Raw genomic sequence first — 19,630 nt, 5'->3', positions numbered from 1 at the left:
CCTGCACTCTGTCCGTGACATCCTGGATCCTGGCACCAGACCATTCTCGAATCCCACCTGTTGCCGCAGAAACCTATGTCCATACTTCTCACAATGGAGTCTCCTACTACCACGGTGTTGCCTGACGTCGGCCTCTTTGGTTTTGGCTCAACAGCACTTTTTGCTTCGCAAACCAGTCTGTCGCTTAGTGTGGCAACGTCTTCTTCCTCGACAGCTTCCAAGTGGGTGAACCTGGTCTCGAGGTACAACACCCGGGGGCCTTTGCATTCCATGTTTCCTTCCCTATCTCACCGTCACCCACCTTCTCTCTTCCAGTACCTTCGGTGTAACAATCTCACTGCAGGACTTGTCAAGGAACGACTCAGTTTCTCGGATGAACCTGAGGTCATCCACTTGCTTCTCCAGTTCCCCAACACGGTTCTTCAGGAGCTGTACCTGGATACACTTGTCACACTTGTAGCAGCCAGAGGCACCAGCAGTGTCCCTGACCTCCCACATCCTGCAAGCATCACATTGAATCAACTTGCTTGGCATTTCCTTCTTGCGTCTCACCCTCTCCAGCGTCTGGTGTGGCCTCCTCTCTCAGCCTCCTCGCCAAACCAGTGGTTTGCATCTTGCATGTAGCCTCTGTTTCTGCTCATGAAGTCTTCTGCAGACAGTGGTCATTGACAAATCCACATCTGACTCCTGAAGAGTGTTTCTGATCTGTCGGACAGCTGTTTGGGAATTTTTCTTTATTCTAGAAAGAATCCTTCAGTCATCAGCTGTGGAGGTCTTCCTTAGCCTGCCAGTCACTTTGCGATTAGTAAGCTCACCAGTGCTCTCTTTCTTCTTAATGATGTTCCAAACAGTTGCTTTTGGTGAGCCTAAGGTTTGGCTGATGTCTCTCACAGTTTTATTCTTGTTTCTCAGTCTCATAATGGCTTCTTTGACTTTCATTGGTACAACTTTAGTCCTCATGTTGATAAACAGCAATGAAAGTTTCTAAAGGTGATGGAAGGACTGGAGGAAAGACTAGGTGCTGAGAGCTCTCTTATACCTGCATTAAGGAGGCAATTAAACACACCTGAGCAATTACAAACACCTGTGAAGCCATGTGTCCCAAACATTATGGTGCCCTGAAATGGGGGGACTATGTATAAACACTGCTGTAATTTCTATATGGTGAAACCAAAATGTTTAAAAATGGCCTTTAATCAAATCAGACAATGTGCACTTTAACCACATGTGATTTTTTTTTTCTATTACAAATCTCAAATTGTGGAGTACAGAGTACATAATGTCCCAAACATTATGGAGGGCACTGTATTAACACTATCCTACACACACCAGGGACAATTTACATGTATACCAAGCCAATTATCCTGCAAACCTGTACATCTTTGGAGTGCGGGAGGAGACCGGAGCACCCGGAGAAAACCCACGCAGGTCACGGGGAGAACATACAAACGCCATACAGACAGCACCTGTAGTCGGAATCGAACCTGGGACTCTGGCATTGAAAGCACTGTAAGGCACCAACTCTACCGTTGCCCTGCTAGAGTGCCACCAGAAAATGCAGATGGTAAATCTTGAACAAAAAGCAGTGCTGGAGGAACTCAGCAGATCAGGCAGCATGTGTGGAGGGAATGAGCAGGTGACTTTGATTCAGAATCTGAAGAAGGCTCCTGGCCTGAAACGTCACCTGCCCATTCCCTTCAGAAATGCTGTCTGACATGCAGAGTTTCTCCAGTACCTTGTTTTTGTTTATAATCAAAATGAGAGCTTATCTTACTTGAATTGATGGCTTGGGGGGAGAAGGGTAGCAAGGAGAAAAGGATTGTTCAAATGCCTGTCATTTTGAGTGTTTGCTACACTTGAGCAAGTAATTTTAATGCCTAGTGCTTAATTATGGACAACTCTAGGACAGTTTTTGCTAGCAACTGACCCAGATGACGCACGATGTTTGCTGTTATCAATTACACTCGGGCATGAAGGTGCTAAAATGGTAGTGAAACTGAGATCACTGTAAACAGGAAAGACTGAACTGAAACATTTTTTTTTAAATAGTAAAGTAATCTAATGGTTCTTGAAATGGTGGAAGGATTTCATAGAGTAGTCAGAAGTGCACAAGAAATTGTAGAGAATCGTGGACGCAGCCCAGACCATTGCACAAACCAGTCTCCATTCCATTGACTCTATTTATACTTCGCGCTGTCTCCAACATAATCAAGGATGAGTCAAACCTCGTTACTCCCTCTTCTGCCCCCTCTCCCGCCCCCTCTCCCACCGGGCAAAAGGTACAGAAGTGTGAAAACGCACACCTCTAGATTCAGGGACAGGCAATAAACCAATCCTACCACAACTATGGCAATCATAGCTGTTACTATAGCTTCTTCTGGCAGCTCGTTACAGATATGGATTGCCCTCTACATGAGCACTTCTTAAATCTTGCCCTTTCATTTTTAAGATTCTGCCCTCTAGTTTTGTATCCTCGACCTTGGAGGAAATAAAACCTTGTGTTCACCCTTCCTATACCCCTCATAATCATGTACATTCTAAGCCCCCCCCCCATCAGCCTCCTACACTTCAAAGAAAAATGTTCCATTTTAGTCAACGTCTGTCTAACTCGCACCTGCAAGCCCATGTAACATCCTGGTGAATATCTTTTGCACCCCATCCTACGTAATGACATTCTCCTTATAGCTGGGTGACCAGAAATACACGGTTCTGTGGCCTCGCATGGCTGAAGGGTGATCTTCTCGAGGTGTATAAAATCATGAGAGGAATAGAGAGTGCAGGCACAGTCTTCCCCAGGCTCGGGGAATCAAAAACTAAAGGGCACAGCTTTAAGGTGAGGGGGGTTAAATTTAATAGGAACCACAGGCTCATCTTTTCCAGAGGGTGGTGGGTATATGGAATGGGCTACAGGCGCAAGTGGTTGAAGCAGGTACAATAACATGTAGAAGACATTTGTATGGATAGGATGGGTTTTAGATGGGTATGGGCAAGGTGCTGGAAATGAGTACATCTTGGATGAAGCATCTTGCCTTGAGCACGAGTGTCTGTAATGGAAATGGCTGAAGATCATTATGGTCCTTCCTGCATTACCTTTATTTATTTTTTAGGGTGGCACTGTAGGGTTGAGCTGCTACCTCACAGCACAAGACCTGGGTTTGAACCTGACCCCGGGTGCCGTCTGTGTGGAGTTTGCATGTTCTCCCTGTGACCACATGGATTTCTCTGGGCGATCCAGTTTCGTCCCGCATCCCAACTATGGGAGGGTTTGTAGGATGTCTGGCCTCTGCAAATTGCCCCTAATGTGTAGAGTGTGCAAAAGTGGGATAACGTAGAACAAGTGTGAGCAGGTGATTGATGGTCAGCGTGCACTTAGTGGGCTGAGAAACCTGTTGGCGTGCTGGAACTAAAACACCAGCCAGGAGGAAATCCAGTTTTCTTTAAAATATGCCAGAGTTGATTGTTCTGCCCCTCTTTATTCAAAAATAGTTTGTGGGATTCTCGCCTTCAATTCAGGTGTGGATATAACAGTGACAGCAGATTCAATGCGGAGGCTCGAGCTCATGGAGGACATGGTTCCTTATGGAAACACATTTGGAAAGGATGGTCAGGCTTTGGAGAGGGTGAGGAGGATATTTAAAAGAAGGAACTTGGGTTGATGAGCCAAGAGCAGTGAAGTTTATTAAAGGTCTTCAAAACGAGATAGGGTCAGGAGCCAGCAATGCAGATAATGAGCAAAAAAGCTTTGGCTAATTATCAGCTTTAATTTGGGACATGTCCAAAAGAGTGAAGCATATTCATTGGTTGAGTTTTAAAGAGAAACATGATAAATGTCTGAGAGAAATTTGATGGAGTGAAGAAAAATATTAAATGCTGTAATTGTCATTGTTTCTCAGAAGCATCAATTGCTTCCGACCCTGTTTCTGCACATCTCTTGGTACTGTTGTGGTTCCCTGAGCCTCAAAATTAAGACAGGCGACACGGAGAATTCTTCGAAGTTGAAAGCTTTTATTTGCAAACAACGGCTGGAACAACCGCCTGACTGCCCACTTAATCCTATTTTTATAGGATTCTTCCAAACCTTATCTTTACCTTACCTCATACCCACACTCCTTTCTTCAATCATTCATTTCTTTGCAGTCACCCGTCTGTCCCGCCACCATTAAATCCCATTCAGTAATTAATCCTTATCTTAATGCTCACATCCCTTCACACTTCGCCACCCTTATTTTCTATCCTAGTCCATCCATCATCCCAAGACACATGTCTTTTCTTATCTCGCCACCATTATCTTTCATCCAAATGTGACACGGATACAGACAGTTGCAAAAGGTCAAAAGATAATGTTTGGTATACATCAAAGTATAAAGAGTGCTGAGATAAATATAAAGAATGCCTAAGTACAAAAAGAGATAATGTTTGGTACACATCAAAGTATAAAGAATGCCTAAGTAGTTAATGCCTAAGCAGTTACAATGTAAAGAGTGCCTAAGCAGTTACAATGTAACCGGTAAATGACTCTTAATGTGTTCGTACGTAAATAACATAATTAAATGGCCAATATACAAAATAGCAACTCCCATAATACTTATAATGTAAATATTGATGTTGGATGTGACTTTCAGGTGCTGCTCTGTATACCGACTGCCCGAATCCTTGCTTGTGCACCATCTAACAGCGCTACTGACCTCCTGTGCCAGAGGATCAGGAGGTCCGTGGAGAAGAGATACGTTTACCGCATCAATGCTGTCAGCCGTAGCTGGGACACTGTACCCTCAGATGTGAAGGTTGGACTTCTTTTATAGCTCTTCATTGGCAAATACAATAATCGGCACTTTATTTAGTCTCGGAGTTGTGAAATTGTACTACAGGGAGTTATGGCTTCTGGATGCACTTAAGAAGCTAGAAAAACAACAGGAGAAAAATAGTTTATGCTGATGTCTTTCCATGCATTGGCTGGGCTGAGAGATATTTGAACCATATCATAGGACTCTGTTTTGTACCATTGTATGCAAATGGTAATCTCAACCCTGGCAATACTCAGTTTAGCTCCAGGTATTCAATTCAATTGGGAGTAACTAAATTAAATGTGTATTGATTGTGGTATCTATCATCAAACAAGGAAGTTGCATCATGGTGTATGTGATAATGACCTAATCTAAATCTGAAATCACCCTTTACCCTCTCATTCCTGTGCACCCCCCTGTCCATCCACTTCCCCCTACATCCCCCACTCTGGCTTTACCTTTCATTCCTCTTTACTCCTCATCTGACACCCTTTTGTCTCCTTTCCATTATCTTTTGTCCACCCATCTGACAATCGACACCCCACCCACCTGACATGTCCCACCCTGACTTATTTCCTACTTTCTCCACTTACTACAATTAGTCTGAAAGGTCCCAACCCAATCGTTGCCTGTCCATGTCCTCCAGAGATATTTCCTGACCTGCTGAGTTACACCATCACTTTGCGTTTTACTGAAGTCTCCCCTCTGTTTTACTGTCCTCTGGTCGCCCCTACCTGTCTGGAAAGTGAATGATGGTTGTGAAATATCACCAAGGCTGTAGGAGAGTTTGTAGAAGTGGTGACTGAAGAGCACCCATGATGTAAGCAGGTACTTTGCTCTTTAGCATGTCTTGTCTGTGCAGGGAGTGTTTGATGAAGCAGCATTGGGATCTTTACTTCAGCTTGCCTTAGCTGTATTTGCGGGACTGTGGGGACCTCCACTTTATCTAATCTGCACTGTTTCAGGGGAAGTGGTGTGTTAACTTTATTCTCTCATCGTTCATCGTCTTCCTTCAGCTCTTGGCAAGAATCTTCACGTGTGTCTCCTGTACTATCGGGTTATCAGAAAAACGATTCTGGATCTCAGCAATACTTTCTCTACAGTCTGGCACTGCTTACTTGCTAATGGTCAAATCCAGTCATTTTTACAGGGAAATCGCAGCCAAATTGGTGCATAGAAATCTCTCGGCTGTAATATAATTACACCTGCAAGTTAGATTTCATGGTTAATTGCTAAATGTTGAAGGCCCACTGGGCGAATGGCACTCCTTTTACGGTTGCTATGGATTCTTGTGCTCACTTAGGGGAAGATAGGGCTTTGGCTTAACCTCCTCTGAATTCTCTCAGCTCATGCTTGGGAGATTACTGTAGGCTTTGTGCTCGATTCTTCACACAGAGACTTGAGCACATAATCCACTCCGTGAATGAAGCATTTGCAAACTTCCCAACATTTCCAAATGTCTACCCCTTTCTGCTTTCCACGGAGATTGTTCCCTCCACAACTCCCTGGTTAACTCATTCCTTCCCACCCAAACCACTCCATCCCCAGGTACTTTCCCCTGCAACGGCAGGAGACACAACACCTGTCCCTATACCTCCTCCCTCGACTCTGTCCAAGGACTCTGACAGTCTTTTCAGGTGAGCCCAGAGGTTCACTTGCACCTCCTCCAACCTCATCTACTGCTATTCCAGGTGTGGACTCCTGTATAAATGCTAGACGAAGCGCAGGCTCGGCAATCGATTCGCTGAACACCTCCGCTCAGTCCACTGAGGCCTACCTGATCTCCCTGTTGCTAAACACTTTAACTCCCCCTTCCATTCACACACTGACCTTTCTGTCCTGGGCCACCTCCAGTGTCAGAGTGAGGCCCAGTGCAAATTGGAGGAACAGCACCTCATATTTTGCTTGGGAAGCTTACAGCCCAGTGGTATGAACTTTGATTTCTCTAACTTCGAGTAAGTCTTGCATCAACTCTGTCTCCATCCCTCCCCCCACATCCTAGGACTCCAACTAGTTCTACTGTCCTGATTAAGTATTAATTATTGTATGGTTCGTTGTCACCTTCCCCTCAGCTAACAATGAACCAGTCCACATTTCGTTAGCATCTTTGTTAGCTTTGATCTACCCTTGCCCTTCCATAATCTCTAGACTCCCTCTCCCCTGAGTCTGAAGAAGTGACTCTACCTGAAACGTCACCCATTCCTTCTCTCCTGAGATGATGCTCGCCCTGCTGAGTTACTCCAGCATTTTGTGTCTATCTTCGGTGTAAACCAGCATCTACAGTTCCCTTCCTACATATTTCCAAATGCTTTACAGCCATTGAAATGCTCATCGATGAAAGGCACAAAAGAGTTCTGGCCTGGCAGGGCAGACGTGAAGCTGATATTTCACTTGGTTGGGAGTCTAGTACCAGCAGTGACAGGGTCAAAATAAGGAGTTAACCATACAAGACTGAATTGAGATGACTGTTCTGTCACCCAAATAGTGGTTAATCTTTGGAATTCCCTGCTCCGGAGGGCGGTATTGAAGCCCAATCAATTCGATTTGTAGTTATATTCAATAAAATGAAGCACTGCCTTTTAAGTGAAGAGGTTTAATTACTGAGTCATGTCTGATGCCCAACTAATACCTAACTCTGCTTTCTGTTAGGAGTGCTCAAACTGGAATGAAGACAGTGAGAGTTTTGAGTTCCCATCCAAAGAGATACTAAAGCAATATCGAGTCATTACCAGCACTTTGATAACTGCTGGAAGGTAAGGAATGAAAACGGTGAGGCTTGTGTCAAATGTCATTGGCCCAGCTCAAAAGTGCCTGTACCACTTGTTAAAAGACCTGTCCAGTCAGTGCCCTGTGAATTTTATTCATTCGAGCATTTATCTAAATCTCATTTGGAAAGATATCACTGAATTTGCTACTTTGATCCTATGAGCAATCCGTGGGTACTTAAAATAAAATGCAGAGTAACTCCCTTTTGGCTGCCAGTCCTCAGTGCAAAGCATTCCCCATTAACACAACCCTTCAAGATTTTGAACACTGCCCGTAACTTCCTCTGTCCTAATGAAATGTAATAGTTTAGTTTCTTGAACTGCTATCTCTCCTGCAACAAAGAGCAGTGCTACACTGTGGGAGGCTGTCACAGTGGTTGTAGTCTCATATACTGCATGGTGAGGGCATAATTGACCTTAAAGAAGCAATCCCCTCTTCCACCTTAAACATTACTGTTTTTAAGAACACAGAACAGTGCAGCACAGATACAGGCCCTTCGGCCCACAATGTTTGTGCCGAACACAATGGCAAAACCAACTGTTGTCCCGCCTGTTATCTATCCGTGCCCCCTCATTCTCTGCATTATCCATGTGCGTGTGCAATAGTCACTTAAATGCCTCGATTCGATCTGCCTCCCATCATCCCTGGTGGTGCGTTCCAGTTACTCATCACCCTCTGTGCAATCAACTTGCTCTGCTCTTGTTTATAGTGGAGATACAGTATGGAAACAGGCTCTTCAGCCCTGCGAGCCCACACTGATCACACTATATCCTTCCTTTGTCCCGCCCCCCTGACATCAGTCTGAAGAAGGGTCTCGACCCGAAACGTCACCCATTCCCTCCCTCCCGAGATGCTGCCTGACCTGCTGAGTTACTCCAGCATTTTGTGAATAAATACCTTCGATTTGTATCAGCATCTGCAGTTATTTTCTTACACACCCTTTCACACTAGTTCTGTTATCCCAATTTCACATCAACTCCCTACACACTAGGGGCAATTTACAGGGGCCGATTAATTAACAAACCCTTGCATCTTTGGCATGTGGAAGGAAACCAGAGCACCCAGTGGAAATCCATGATGTCACAGGGAGAGCATGCAAACATCACACAGGTGGCACCCGAGGTCAGGATCTAACCAGCTGCTCCTGTGCTGTGAGGCAGCAGGTCTACCAGCTTATCTATGCCTTGAATAATTGTATATATTTCTATCAGATTATATACAGCAAAAATGGCTATCAAAGGTTATAGCAGGATAATGTTCAGTTGGGCAAGTGGGCATAGAAATGATTAATGGAGTTTAATACAGACAAATGTGAGGTGTGGCATTTTCCGAAGTCTAACCAGGGCAGCATCCTCATAGTAATGGCAGGTCTCTGGGGAGTGTTGTAGAGCAGAGGGATCTAGGAGTGCAGGTCTATAATTCCTTAAGTGGCGTCATGGATTGATCAAGAATGCTTTCAGCACATTATCCTTCATCCGTCATGGTATTAAGTACAGACATTTTGACCCTGCTGTAGGAAAGATGTTAAGCTGGAAAGAGTGCAGAGAAGATTTATGAGAATGTTACCAGGATTTGAGAGCATGCGGTATGGGGAGAGATTGGGAAAGCTACCATGCACTCCATAATGTTTGGGACAAAGACCCATTCTTTATTTATTTGCCTCTGTGCTCCACACTTTGAGATTTGTGATAGAACAAAATCAAATGTGGTAAAGTGCACGTTGTCAGATTTTAAAGGTAATTTTTATACTAACTTCTGCCCTGCCCTCAAATTCACTTGGATGATCACTGACACCTCTCTTGTCTTGATCCTCCTTCCTTCAAAGGGGACAGCCTATCGACTGGCATCTGTTACAAACCACTGGCTCCCATAGCTACCTTCACTACATCTCCCACCCTGCTTCTTGCAAGCACGCATTTGCTTCCAAGATGAGGCTTTGCACTCCAGGACATCCGAGATGCCCTCTTCAGTAAACATGGTCTTCCCCCTGTTGTGGATAGAGTCCTCGCCTACTGCTTTACTCTTGCTCCCCCCCCCCCTCCCCAGATGGAACAAGGATAGAGTTCCCCTGGTCCTCTCCTTTCACCCACCAGCCTCCGCAACACCACATAATTTTCCATTTCTGCCACCGTCATCATGATCCCATCATCAGTTCATCTTGCTGTCTTCACCCCATTCTGTTTGGGGAGATCATGCTCTCCACAACTCCCTGGTTCATCCAATCTGTCTTTTCCCAAAGTACTTTCCTCCAGCAATCACAGGAGATGTTCTACCAGACCCTAACACCTCTTTCTTCCATCCAGGGACTCCAGCAGCCCTTCCAGTGTACCTCTTCCAACCTTGTCTATTGCACTCGGTGCTCCCGAAGTGGCCTCCTTCACTAGGCGACTATTTCGTTAAACATGTGCTCTGTGCACAAGGCCTGCTGGAGGTCCTGCTTGCTAACCGTTTTAACTCTCCTCATTTCCACACTGAACTTTCTGGTCCCTGGCTTTTCCATTGCCAAGGCCGCAAGCAAACTGGAATAATAACACCTCATATTCCACTTGGGTAGCTTACAACTCAACAGTATGAATATTCAAATCTCCAATTTCAAGCATCTATTTGTCTTCTCTTCCCACCCGCCCCCCCAACTTCACCTGGCACACAAACATTTATTTCTCCCACTACCCCAGATGCCCTGCTTGTTTCTCCTCCTTCATAGAATGTAAACCATCGGTCTGAACATTGATTTCTCCATCTTCAAGTAATACTCTATCCCCTCTTATATTCGTTCCCTCCCGTGCCCTGCTCCTTTCCCTCCTTTGTATAGTCATCTCCCATCCCTGATACCCCAATTTTACTTCCTCCTTCCACCTACATCCCTCTCAGCTTTGCATTTCATTCCTCCTCCTCCTCTGACATCCTTTTTGTCTCCCCTTCACCTCTAGCCTTTGTCACTTTATTCACTTTCCCAACTGTATCAGTCTGAAGGGTCCCAACCTGAAATGTCACCTGTCCATTCAATCCCCAGATGTTGCCTAACCCGCTAAATTTTTCCAGTGCTTTTTGATTGAGATTCTAACGATTGCAGTCTTCGGTCACCACTGTACGTTGAAGCATAATGGTGCACTATAATCTTGCACCATTCTACTGTTTTGCACCAGCCTTACTGCGTGTGTAGTGTTCCTTGTGAGCGTTATGTGAACAAGGAATTTCCTTGCACCCTGGTATTTATGACAAGCTAATCTGAATCTACGCTTCATTATCACTGAAATATCATTTTGGTATTCATCCTTTATAACTAGTCTCTCACTCGTTTCACACAGTCCTTTAATTTGGTACCTTGTCTGGTTCCACTCTACACATGGGAGTGGAGACCAAGCAGTAGATCCACCAAGACACGTGAATGTAGGGAGTGCTAATCACGCTATGGCCACTGTGCAGCTGGTGGGTTAGGAGGGTTCGTCGGGAGTTAAGGGATTTCTTAGCACAAGTGGTACCTTTGATTTTTTGGATTTTTTTTTAGATTTAGAGATACAGCACGGAAACAGGCCCTTCGGCCCACCGAGTCCGCGCCGCCCAGCGATCCCCGCACACTAACACTATCCTACACACACTAGGGACAATTTTTACATATTACCCAGTCAATTAACCTACATACCTGTATGTCTTTGGAGTGTGGGAGGAAACTGAAGATCTCGGAGAAAATCCACGCAGGTCGCGGGGAGAACGTACAAACTCCGTACAGACGGCGCCCGTAGTCAGGACCGAACCCGAGTCTCAGGCACTGCATTCGCTGTAAGGCAGCAACTCTACCGCTGCGCCACCGTGGGAGATGGGAGCAAGGCTGGGTGAAGGGTTGCAATGTATTATGTTTTGTTATCTATTTTTAAACAGGTTGGCTTCTGCAAATTTCCCACCTGGCCATTTCTCTCACGTGTTCATCGATGAGGCTGGACATGCTGTCGAACCTGAAAGTATCATTGCCATAGCAGGTACAAAAATGTGTGGATCATGTCAAAATCTTTTTTTCTTCCGAGTTTGCATCCCTCACTTTTTTGCTTTTTGTGAGAGAGCAATCATTCCGGGAATAGATAACACATTGATTTGGGTCTCTGATCCTGATAGCTTCCTGATCAACATTACAAGACATAGGGGCTCTTATTGAAACATATAAGATAATTAGGGATTGGACACATTAGAGGCAGGAAACATGTTCCCAATGTTGGGGGAGTCCAGAACAAGGGGCCACAGTTTAAGAATAAGGGGTAGGCCATTTAGAAGGAGATGAGGAAGAACTTTTTCAGTCAGAGAGTGGTGAAGGTGTGGAATTCTCTGCCTCAGAAGGCAGTGGAGGCCAGTTCGTTGGATGCTTTCAAGAGAGAGCTGGATAGAGCTCTTAAGGATAGCGGAGTGAGGGGGTATGGGGAGAAGGCAGGAATGGGGTACTGATTGAGAGTGATCAGCCATGATCGCATTGAATGGCGGTGCTGGCTCGAAGGGCTGAATGGCCTACTCCTGCACCTATTGTCTATTGAGCCAAGGCCATTCAGCCTCTTGATTCTACTGTGATTCAATCATGGCTGATTTTTTTTCCCCCCTTGCCCCCATTCTCCTGCCTTCTCCCCAAAACCTTTAATGCCCTTCCCAACGAGGAACCTACCACTCTTTGCCTTTATAATACTGAATGTATAAGCCTCCAGGGAGGCAGTGACAGACCATCCAATGTGCCACAATATCTTCATCAAAGGGCTTCCGTGGCATGTTATACTTCTACTGCCTCTTTGAAAGATGTCTCGTGCTAGAGTGGTGGGAAGCAAGTAGTTCAGAGACTCCTGAGAACATCCTGCTCTCTGACCAATATTCATTTCTGAATATTGAGAGGAGAAAGCTGAGCCTCGCCCCAGAAAATGGGATTCTGAGCATAGTTTCAAAAGGGAGGAAAACCAAACTGGAAATGGAAGGCCAGAAATTAATGGGAAACTTCGAAAGGCAGAGAAAATGCAGCCTGTGCATCCTAAAATGTGTATACCTAAATTGCAAGGATTTTATTGAACAAGAGATTTTATTGAGAGATGCAGGGAAATACAGTAGTTTGGCTATTGCCATAACATGACTTGAAGAGGGTCAGAAATGGCAGCTTAATGCCACTGGTTAATGTTTTCAGATGACGCGTGGATATGACAAGGGAGGACAGTGGTCCGAGAATGTCAACCCGTCCAATAGACAATAGGTGCAGGAGGAGGCCATTCGGCCCTTCGAGCCAGCACCACCATTCAATGTGATCATGGCTGATCATTCTCAATCAGTACCCCGTTCCTGCCTTCTCCCCATACCCCCTGACTCTGCTATCCTTAAGAGCTCTATCTAGCTCTCTCTTGAATGCATTCAGAGAATTGGCCTCCACTGCCTTCTGAGGCAGTGAATTCCACAGATTTACAACTCTGACTGAAAAAGTTTTTCCTCATCTCAGTTCTAAATGGCCTACTCCTTATTCTTAAACTGTGGCCCCTGGTTCTGGACTCCCCCAACATTGGGAACATGTTTCCTGCCTCTAACGTGTCCAACCCCTTAATAATCTTATACGTTTCGATAAGATCCCCTCTCATCCTTCTAAATTCCAGTGTATACAAGCCTAGTCGCTCCAGTCTTTCAACATATGACAGTCCCGCCATTCCGGGAATTAACCTAGTCCATGCCAACCAAGTTACTTAACCGAGCTGGTCTCACTAGCTGGACAGACCTGTATCGCTCCAAACTTTCCCTATCTATGTACCTGTCCAGTGTTAGTGCTGAGATGACTAATTCATTAGAGAAATAATCACAGCTGAGCGCATAGCTGTGTGCGTGTTTACCGGGCGGCACGGTAGCGCAGCGGTAGAGTTGCTGCTTTACAGCGAATGCAGCGCCGGAGACTCGGGTTCGATCCTGACTACGGGTGCTGTACTGTAAGGAGTTTGTACGTTCTCCCCGTGACATGCGTTCTCCGAGATCTTCGGTTTCCTCCCACACTCCAAAGACGTACAGGTTTGTAGGTTAATTGACTGGGTAAATGTAAAAATTGTCCCTAGTGGGTGTAGGATAGTGTTAGTGTGCGGGGATCGCTGGGCGGCGCGGACTTGGTGGGCCGAAAAGGCCTGTTTCCGCGCTGTATCTGAAATTTAAAAAAATTTTAAAAACAAAAAAATCTTTGAGGTTGAACTGAAAAACAAACAAAAAACAAACTCAGTTGGTTGGGAGTGTATCGTGGAGCTCCAACAATCTGAAGGAGATGGACCAAATTGGCCTTGGCTCCTATGTCTTGTGGTATTGTAGTGTTGAGCAGGAAGCTATCAAGATCAGAGGCACAAATCAGGGCAGTATTTGTGGGGAATTTCAATTACTATAAAATATTAACTGGAGGCAGTGTAGTAAGTGATCAAAATCACAAAGTTAGGATGTGAAGTTAATTTGTACCAGGCCCAGATCTACAATGTGCCAACATCTCCAGTTTTATGAGATTTGCCTGTTTGGCACCAAGGATGAGAAACTGGAAAAGCGGTGGCTGTTCTTAGAGCTGGAAGGTTAAAATAAGTTTTGAATAAAAACATCCCCATTGGAGACTGAGAAAGAATTAACAAAGAAACCCTTTTAGTCTTTTTGGAAATCACAATTCTAAATAATTAGCAAAATATTCCAAAAGGCCATTATCTATTTGATGGGAGGAATTTGCAGGACTACTGGGCGGCACGGACTTGGAGGGCCGAAAAGGCCTGTTTCCGGCTGTATATATATGATATGATATGATATGATACAGCATATGAAGATGATTGAAATTAACTGGATGTAGACACAAAATGCTGGAGTAAATGCTGGACCTTTCAGTCTCGACCCGAAACCTCACCCATTCCTTCTCTCCAGAGATACTGCTGAGTTACTCCAGCATTTTGTCTACCATCGATTTAAACCAGCATCTGCAGTTATCTTTCTTAGGAATTAATTGGAGTGTTCCTTCAAAGATCCTGCAGAGCCCTGATGGGAGGAATGGTCTTAAATGTGCTGCGTTAGATTACATGTTTTTTAGTATTCACTGTGGGTAGCAGCTGTTGACTGGAGTTGTTTTGATCATCCCTTGCGGGGACTGTGCGGGTCGGTCGGGGACGAGCTGTCTGTCCGTGGGCGTGGGGAAGAGAGTGGAAGTTTTGTTGCCTCCATCACAGTGAAGGGGTGTTTGGAGTCACTGTGATGGACGTTTGTGTTGGGGTCATGTGTCTTGGGTTCTTTTTTTTATGTGACTGCTATGTAATTTTGTTCGGTACCTTGGTACCGAATGACAAATAAAGCTATGTATCATTGACTTACCTAGTTGCAACGCCCTGGTATTCTGTTTAATGAACCTGGTGCTTGCGTGATGAATGCAGCAGAATTTGAATAGAGAAAGCTAATTGCATTTAGTGTATTTGAGATGACCTTGAATTATGCCGCACAGAATGAGTCCATTCAGCTCATGCCTCTGGTAGAACTCTATCTTGGTTCCATTCCACTGCTCTTTCCCCATTGGTCTGCTTTTCATGTGTTTATCTAATTTCCTTTTGGGAATTTTTGTTCTGCCTTCTGCCTACAGTTCTTTCCTGAACATAACAACCTGCTGTGCAGATAACAGAATCTCATCATTTTGTTCTGCAGACAGCCTGTCAATCTGAATCACAGTTCTCTCCACAAGACTACCCGGCCAACTAAGTGTTTGTCATCTTGTTTATTAGCAGATGTTTAATGGCCCTGAAGCCTGGTTACCAAATATTTGCCACAAGAATCAATGTTTTTCTTATTCAAAATTCTGAAATTTCAGTGTTTGTTTCACCTCCTGAAATTTCTGATCTAAAGGAGAACAATCAATCATGATTCACAACTGTGCCAGATGAGGTGACCACTTACACCATTTCCCCTCCAAGATGTTCCCCTGTCCAAAATGTGTAAAATCATTAAGGGTATCACAAAATGCTGGAGTAACTCAGCGGGTCAGGCACCATCTCTGGAGAGAAGGAATGGGTGACGTTTTGGGTCGAGACCTTCAGACTGATGTCGGGGGGGGGCGGGACAAAGAAAGGATAGAGGTGGAGACAGGAAGACAGTGGGAGAACTGGGGAGGGGAAGAGGGGGACAGAGGAGCTATCTAATGTTAGAGAAGTCAATGTTCATACCGCTGGGCTGTAAGCTGCCCGAGTGAAATAAGAGGTGCTGTTCCTCCAATTTGCGGTGGGCCTCACTATGGCACTGGAGGAGGCCCATGACAGAAAGGTCAGACTGGGAATGGGAGGGGGAGTTGGAGGGTAGACCCGAAACGTCACCCATTCCTTCTCTCCAGAGATGCTGCCTGACCCGCTGAGTTACTCCAGCATTTTGTGATACCTTTGATTTGTACCAGCATCTGCCGTTATTTTCCTCCACAAAATCAGTAAGGGGATCATTTTCAAGTGCAAACACTGAGGGGGATTTGAGCTTTAATTGAAGCTGAACAGTGTAGAGCCGTTGATCATCAGCTCTCACATGGACTCCATTTTGGTCCAAATACAGGGCTGCCACCCTGCTCCATCTGCTACTTGGAAGGCTCTGATGTAACACAAGCTACACAGGCTCTGATGTAGCACAGCACTGCCCTTGTTTTCCTTCCTTGAACTGGTAGTATTACCTGGCATACTAAATAAATATCACCGAGTGCAGGAGAGCTCTACCAAGTTTGGGGTGAGATGAATTGGCAGTGACGAGAGAGAGCGAGAGAGCTTGACTCTGTATCCATGCTGTACCAGCCCGGTTGCTCAACTGATATCCATTATTTACTCTTCAAGGATTGCTAGATCCAATGGATGTGGAAAACAACAAAGATGGTGGCCAGTTGGTCCTGGTTGGGGATCCAAAGCAACTGGGACCAGTGCTGAGATCCCCCATCGCCATCAACCATGGACTAGGTAAGTAGATCGCTTCGCTCAACACCTGCGCTCGGTCCGCGTTGGCCAATCTGATCTCCCGGTGGCCGAGCACTTCAACTCCCCCTCCCATTCCCAGTCTGGCCTTTCTGTTATGGGCCTCCTCCAGTGCCATAGTGAGGCCCACCGGAAATTGGATGAACAGCACCTCCTATTTCGCCTGGGCAGCTTGCAGCCCAGTGGTATGAACATTGACTTCTCCAACTTTAGATAGTTCCTCTGTCCCTCTCTTCCCCTCCCCCTTCCCAGATCTCCCTCTATCTTCCTGTCTCCACCTATATCCTTCCTTTGTCCCGCCCCCCCCTAACATCAGTCTGAAGAAGGGTCTCGTCCCGAAACGTCACACATTCCTTCTCTCCTGAGATGCTGCCTGACCTGCTGAGTTACTCCAGCTTTTTGTGAATAATGGACTAGGTAAGTGTGGATCGGATGTGTAGGAGGGAACTATAGATGCTGGTTTACACCGATGATGACACAAAATGCTGGAGTAACTCAGCGAGACAGGCAGCATCACTGAATAGAAGGAATGGCTGACGTTTCAGGTCGAGACCCCCCCCCTTCAGTCTGAAGAAGGGTCTCGACCCAAAACGTCGGCCATTCCTTCTATCCAGAGGTGCTGCCTGTCCCGCTTACTCCAGCATTTTGTGTCTATCTTAAGTGTGGATTGGACATGCCTATCTGCTCTCCTTCCTCCTCACTATCCCTCTCCAATATGTGCAAACCTGTAACTGGACTAACTGCCCGTTTGGTGCTGGACTCCTTTCTGATATCTCGTGCTGGTGCTGCAGTTTTATCCAGTTGCAAAAATCTGAGTAGTTGGTTGCCTTACCAACCAAACTCTGACTTTTCCATCCTATCAGCAACCTCTTGACCATCAACCATTCATTCCCATTTTTTTTGTGACAAACGAAATTGATACAGTTTCATCTATTCACCCAAGCTCAATAACAGACATGAAGTTGATTATCTCCGATTAGTACTGCAAATCGCACACACTTTGATCTCAAGGGTAGGATTGGGATTTAGCCGTGGAACCTTAATTGATAACCTTGGCATTCTAGTACCATAAACCCTAGTTATAATGACCATGGCGGGGTTGGGGGCGAGGAGGGGAATGGTGTACGTTTTTGCCGATTGTCCACTAAAACAATAAGGGATTGCTGAGTAATAGAGTATCATTGTATAAGTAGTAGAGATCAAGAACGGCTGATACTGGTTAATGCACAAAAGGGCACAGTGCTGGAGAAACTCAGCAGTTCAGGCAGCGTTTCTGGCGAATGTGGATAGGTGACATTTTGGATTGAGACCCTTCGATTCTTGGTTCTGGTACTGGGCCTGGAATCCAGGTGAGTTGATGGAGTTGTTGGTTGCGGCCCTTGTAGGTGAGGAGTGGAGGTGGCGGTGCATGCTGGTGTCAGCAGTCCAGCCAGGCAGTGATGGTTGGTAGGTCAGGCCTTGAAGCAGCTGGGGTGGTGGTATAGTTCCTGGGGGGGGGAGGGGGTCATTGGCAGTCTGGCCTGGACGCATCCAGGGGTGTCAGCCGGGAATTGGCGAAGGTTGGTTGCTCCGTCCAGCCTAACTGAAACCCTTTACAATAAGGTCCACAGTAATAAGCAACTACTGTATTGGCTGAATGAGCGAGCTCTTGCCGATCCATACAGCTATGTTGTATTTTTTAGTGGTTAATATCTCGATGCTTCAAGGCAACATGATCAAACATTGGAACAGTTGTCTTAAAAACCTGCTGTATTAACTGGGGTGAAAGAGATATCTTTATGAAGAGTGGCAGGGTGTAGCGATGCAAGAAGGAAATTCTGAAGCTGATAGACAATAGACAATAGGTGCAGGAGGAGGCCATTCGGCCCTTCGAGCCTGTACGCACCGCCATTCAATGTGATCATGGCTGATCATTCTTAATCAGTACCCCGTTCCTGCCTTCTCCCCATACCCCCTGAATCCGCTATCCTTAAGAGCTCTATCCAGCTCTCTCTTGATGATCCAGGCAGTCGAAGGCAAGGCCGGCAGTGGCTGAGTCAAAGATTTGGGGATGTGTAAGTGGTTAGCATAGGAGGAGCAGAGATCAGAGGGTTGTGGAGCTGGAGCAGGTTACAATGTTAGAGGGCAAGTACCAAGGAGAACTTTTTAAAACAACTGAAATCTTAAAATATATGTGTGGAACAGGGTGCTCGTGTAGATCTGAGTACAATCACTGATGCTTGAAGGTGAATGCTGCTCTCAATCTGCTTTGCCGTATCCTGTCTTATGGTGCTGTAATTTGTCACAATGTGCAGTTCCTGGGTGGACTGCCACACTGGTGCAGTATAAACACTTCTGTTCTCCATTTTACTTAAGAAGGAAGGTGGAGGTTCCAATAAATATTTAATAAAGACTCAAGACAGCAGGGCGGTGCGGTGGTGCAGCAGTAGAGTTGCTGCCTTGTAGCGCCAGAGACCCGGGTTCGATCCTGGCTATGGGTGTGTTCTGTAAGGATTTTGTACGTTCTCCGCGTGACCGTGTGGGTTTTTTCCGAGACCTTCGGTTTCCTCCCACACTCCAGAGCCGTACAGGTTTGTAGGTTTGGTATAAATGTAAATTCTCCCTATTGTGTGTAAGTTAATGTGCGGGGATTGCTGGTCGGCATGGACTCGGTGGGCCGAAGGGCCTGTTTCCACACTGTATCTGTGGAATACAGTAAAATAAAATAAACTAAACGGGATGGAGATCTTCATTAACATGTTTCCATTAGTGGGCAGACCAGAACAAAGGGATGTAAACTTAATTCTCATCACTTTTTTACCTTTATAGGTTAGTTGGGCTGTTTGGACTGCTTCTGTACATTGGAACTTTCCTAACATTAGTTGTTTGCACACATTATGAACCTGGCTTCTGATGCACAAAGTTCACGCCTATCTGTTGCTTATCAACATTTTGGCTTTCTGAACATTTTGAAGAAGGGTAGCTACTGGAAACGTCACCTATTCCTTTTCTCCGGAGATGCTGTCTGGCCCACTGAGTTACTCCAGCTTTTTGTGTCAATATCTTCGGTTTAAACCAGCATCTGCAGGTGCTTCCTATACATTTTGGCTTTAAGTCCTGGCTGTTTTTAGTGTTTGACAGAGGATATCAAGTAGTGTT

At 45.5% G+C, this 19,630-nt stretch overlaps 1 protein-coding gene across 3 annotated transcripts in view; it reads left to right on the top strand.

Moving 5' to 3' along the window:
• The window catches only part of LOC144605390 (putative helicase MOV-10), a 75,367-nt gene that overhangs the window by 40,907 nt on the left and 14,830 nt on the right, over nt 1-19,630 (top strand). For all 3 annotated transcript variants that reach the window (XM_078420562.1, XM_078420560.1, XM_078420561.1), the window contains exons 11-14: nt 4,623-4,784; nt 7,434-7,537; nt 11,430-11,527; nt 16,358-16,477. In XM_078420562.1, the coding sequence (XP_078276688.1) occupies nt 4,623-4,784; nt 7,434-7,537; nt 11,430-11,527; nt 16,358-16,477 (484 nt within the window). The remainder of the gene's footprint in view (nt 1-4,622; nt 4,785-7,433; nt 7,538-11,429; nt 11,528-16,357; nt 16,478-19,630) is intronic.

This window comes from Rhinoraja longicauda, chromosome 24, assembly GCF_053455715.1.
Source record: "Rhinoraja longicauda isolate Sanriku21f chromosome 24, sRhiLon1.1, whole genome shotgun sequence".
Classification (NCBI taxonomy): Eukaryota; Metazoa; Chordata; class Chondrichthyes; order Rajiformes; family Arhynchobatidae; genus Rhinoraja; species Rhinoraja longicauda.
Note: the sequence above shows the minus strand (reverse complement) of the source record. Positions and strands in the feature narration are given on the sequence as shown.